Source organism: Dipodomys ordii, unplaced genomic scaffold (assembly GCF_000151885.1).
Source record: "Dipodomys ordii isolate 6190 unplaced genomic scaffold, Dord_2.0 Scaffold215, whole genome shotgun sequence".
Taxonomy (NCBI): Eukaryota; Metazoa; Chordata; class Mammalia; order Rodentia; family Heteromyidae; genus Dipodomys; species Dipodomys ordii.
Genome location: NW_012267431.1, coordinates 1323358 through 1327591, shown reverse-complemented (window position 1 = coordinate 1327591; position 4234 = coordinate 1323358). Strand labels below are relative to the sequence as shown.

General features: G+C 46.8%; 1 protein-coding gene across 2 annotated transcripts in view; it reads left to right on the top strand.

The window, feature by feature from the left end:
- The window catches only part of Elk1 (ELK1, member of ETS oncogene family), a 19198-nt gene that overhangs the window by 11399 nt on the left and 3565 nt on the right, over positions 1-4234 (top strand). Inside the window, exons 2-3 of one of the 2 annotated variants that reach the window (XM_013035547.1) lie at positions 730-973; positions 3372-3821. In XM_013035547.1, coding sequence (XP_012891001.1) covers positions 764-973; positions 3372-3821 — 660 coding nt within the window. In that variant the 5' untranslated portion in view covers positions 730-763. Of the gene's footprint in view, positions 1-700; positions 974-3371; positions 3822-4234 lie in introns of both variants that reach the window. The other variant, XM_013035548.1, reaches the window with a different exon arrangement.

Sequence of the window (4234 nt, the reverse complement as noted above, 5' to 3'; positions counted from 1 at the left end):
CTCACGGTCTCTCCTGCCCGGGCTGGCTTTGAACCACGATCCTCAGATCTCAGCCTCCTGAGTAGCTAGGATTACAGGTGTGAGCCACCAGCGCCCGGCTTTCTTTGTCTTCTTTATTCTGTCTCTGATCTCTTTCTGCTTCCTTTGTCTTTTCAGAGCTCATATGATTAAATTGCCATCACTAAATAAGCAAGAATTTTCTCTCTCATCTTAAGGCCTGTAAACTCAATTTCATATCAAAGATTTCTAATTTTTTTCCATTCTTCCTTCCTTTCTTGCTTGCTTGCTTTTCTTCCTTTTTCTGGTCCTGGGGCTAGAACTCAGGACCTGGGCTCTGTCCCATAGATTCCTTGCTCATCTACCACTTGAGCCAGAGCTCCACTTCCAGCTTTTTAGTAGTTAATTGGAGAAAAGAGTCTCACAGACTTTCTTTTTCAAAGTAGCTTCCAACTGTGATCCTCAGATCTCAGCCTCTGTAAGTAGCTAGGATTACAGGTGTGAGCCACCAGAGCTGGCAGAGTTCTTTCTTATTACATAATATAATATACTCGTAGGATAGAAATATTTGGGCCTTGGCATTATCTTGCCAACTATCTCTACCTCTCCCCCCCCCCAAAGAAAATAGTGGTGGGATTTGGGGACAGAGGAGGAGGCACGATGATAAGAAAGGAGTCTTATCCTCTGCCCCTTCTCTCCACAGCTTCTCAGTTTGAGCTTTCTGCCCTCTAGGTACCCCTGGGATGGCGTGAGCGCTCCCCCAGTAATGGACCCATCTGTGACCCTGTGGCAGTTTCTGCTGCAGCTGCTGAGAGAGCAAGGTAATGGCCACATTATCTCCTGGACCTCACGGGATGGTGGTGAGTTCAAGCTGGTGGATGCAGAGGAGGTGGCCCGGCTGTGGGGGCTGCGGAAGAACAAAACCAACATGAATTATGACAAGCTCAGCCGGGCTTTGCGGTACTACTATGACAAGGTATGGCCTCTGAGACCCATGGCTTGGACCTCTGAAATTTGTATTAGAAATTTCATTTTTTGATGTGGTTGCTACAGCCAGAACTCTGAAAACAATATTAACATTTAATCTTATCTACTGGTACTCTCAGACCAATGTTGGGCCCCCAAATATTTATCTCAGTTGTTTTATTTTCTTACTGCTTTGACTATAACCCTTACAGCAGTACTAATACTGACATCTCTTTACCCTACTCACTGAGATTCCCAAAGCAATGCTGCCCAGCCATGCCCTATATATTGCTTTTGTGCTTTATTCTTTTTGTGTATGTGCTGATACTAGTGCTTGAACTTGGAGCCTAGGCACTGTCCCTTAGCTCTTTTTTCCCTCAAGGCTGGCACTCTATCGCCTGAGCCACAGGTCTACTTCTAGCTTTTTAGGTTGGAGATGAGTCTTGTAGACTTTCCTATCCAAGCTGGCTTCAAACTATGTTCCTCAGATAACAGCCTGCTGAGTGGCTAATGTTACAGACATGAGCCACCTGCTTTTGACTTCCTGCCTTATTCTTGTAGCCAAAACTTTGAAAGCATTGTTAATAGTGGCTAGGCCCCATAGTGGTCCCTTAGAACATTTAGACCAATGCTGGGCTACCCCAGTTACTTCATAATCTTCTGTTACTCCAGAATATTCCATAGTCTTAATCCTAGAGTCAGAACCACCCTGATAGTACTTTACTAACATTTCCTTACATAATTTTCTGGAACCTCCAACACTTTCCTTCCTTCTCTTATTCTTTTAGCTAAAGCCTCCAGATGAACATGTGTGGTACCAGCTCTACACGCTATTCTCTTGGATTCCCAGAATAACACTGGTCCTTCTCAATATTTCTAACAATTGATTTATGGCATCATCATATTCCTACAGCTAAAATTTTACATTTTCTTAATCCTATCCTCTCAGACCCCCCTCCAACATCTATACCAGTTTTCATTTGATTTTCTTAACAGAAACATCCAAAACAATGTCAACAAATGCCTCAAGTGGAGCTGTGGCTCAAGTGGTAGAGCACTAGCCTTGAGCAAAAATGCTTAGGGACAGTGTCCAGGAACTGAGTTCAAATCTCAGGACTGGCACAATAAAAAAGTCATCCCACCAGGTGCCAGTGGCTCACTCCTATAGTCCTAGCTACTCAAAAGGCTGAGATCTGAGGATTGTGGTTCAAAGCCAGCCTGGGCAGGAAAGTCCATGAAACTCTTATCTCCAATTAACCACCAGAAAACTGTAAGTGGCACTGTGGCTCAAGTGGTAGAGTGCTCACCTTGAGCTCAAGAGCTCAGGGACAGCTCCCAGGTCCAGAGTTCAAGCCCCACAATTGACCAAAAAAAGGGTATCCCTAGAATACTCTGGTGCCCCACTGGTACACTCTGGTGCACTTACTGCATTCACATATTTTATTCCCTTGGTTTAGACTTCCAAAACAATATTAATGAAGCTACCTTGTTTTGTCTTCTGAGACCACCATAACAACCCTGAGACACTTTAGAGCAGATATGTTCTCTTTTTTTTTGGCCGGTTGTGGGCCTTGAGCTTTTCAGCTCAAGGCTGGCGCTCTACCACTTAAGCCACAGCACCACTTCTGGCTTTTTCTGTTTATGTGGTGCTGAAGAATCAGCCTCATGCTTGTGAGGCAAGCACTCTACTACTGAGCCACCTTCCTAGCCTCAGCAGATGTGTTCTAACATGCTGTGGGCCACGTACACCAGAAATCCTCCTCCAGTATCTATACCAATATCTAAATGCTCTTGCTTTCAGGTACTTCCTTTTCTTAGTGCTTTAGCCTAAATCGCTACCACAGTACTAATATGAGATCTCCCCGTTCTTAGCAGTGACCTGCTTTGTTCCTTGTCTGTGTCAAGAGCTTTAAATCATTCTCCATATCAATAATTAACCCCATTCACCTATATTAATGTACTATCTAGTCTCTTCTGGCATTTCTTTCTCTACTAAACTGGCTAGTCTTCAAATCTATGTCCCAGCAGCCACCTGCAAGATCCAACCCTGTTAAACCCTGGGTCTTAGTCTACTCCTATAATTGGGTTCCATTCTGAAGTGGAGCCACGGTGTATGGGGGGTGGGGGAGGAGGGGTTGGAAGGTTGAAGATTGAGAGTAACAGGAGACTTTGAGGAATAGGGAAGGGAAGGATAAAGAATTGTGGGGGAGGGGCAGAGAAGGAGTAAGTGGGGATGGGGCAAAGAGATGGGGCATCTGGGAAGAGAAAGAGTCAGTGAGAAGGCAGCCCACAACTTGAGAAAGAGATGAGCAAAGTGAGAGCAAGTGGGAAGAAGGACCCTTCAATACCCACCTTCCACCCTGCCCCTTTTCCTCTAAGGCCCTCAAATCTATCCCTTCCCTTTCCAGAATATAATCCGCAAGGTGAGTGGCCAGAAGTTTGTCTACAAGTTTGTGTCCTACCCAGAAGTTGCAGGGTGCTCCACAGAGGACTGCCCACCCCAGCCTGAAGTGTCTGTAGCCTCTGCAGTGGCAAATGTTGCCCCTGCTGCTGCACATGCTGCACCTGGAGACACTACTGCTGGAAAGCCAGGTACACCCAAGAGTGCAGGAATGGCAGGCCCCGGCAGCCTGGCACGCAGTAGCCGAAATGAATATATGCGTTCGGGCCTCTATTCCACCTTCACAATCCAGTCCCTGCAGCCACAGCCACAAGTACCTCCTCACCCTCGGCCTGCCTCGGTGCTCCCCAACACTGCCTCTGCAGGAGCAGCAGCACCCCCCTCAAGGAGCAGGAGTGCCAGTCCAAACCCCTTGGAGGCCTGCCTGGAGGTGGAAGAAGCTGGCCTGCCCCTGCAGGTAAGTACTGGAACATGGAGATTCATAATAAAGGGTTAAAGAAGGTTGCTGTGGAAGACAGAAGGGACATAGAAGTCCTATTAAATCATGGTGGAAGGAAGGAAGGAAGCTCCCTTTGAGAAAGAGGTGAGAGTTATTGCAAATCATGAGAAGGAAGAGGGAGGATAAGCATGGTACAGTTAGTAGCTCCTCAGCATGTAGTAGGTGCTCTGCACATATTTTTTTTTTTTTTGTCGGCCGCGGGGCTTGAACTCTGGGCCTGGGCGCTGTCCCTCAGCTCTTCAGCTCAAGGCAAGCGCTCTACCACTTGAGCTACAGAGCCACTTCCGGTTTTCTGGTGGTTTATTGGAGATAGGAGTCTCACGGTCTCTCCTGCCCGGGCTGGCTTTGAACCACGATCCTCAGATCTCAGC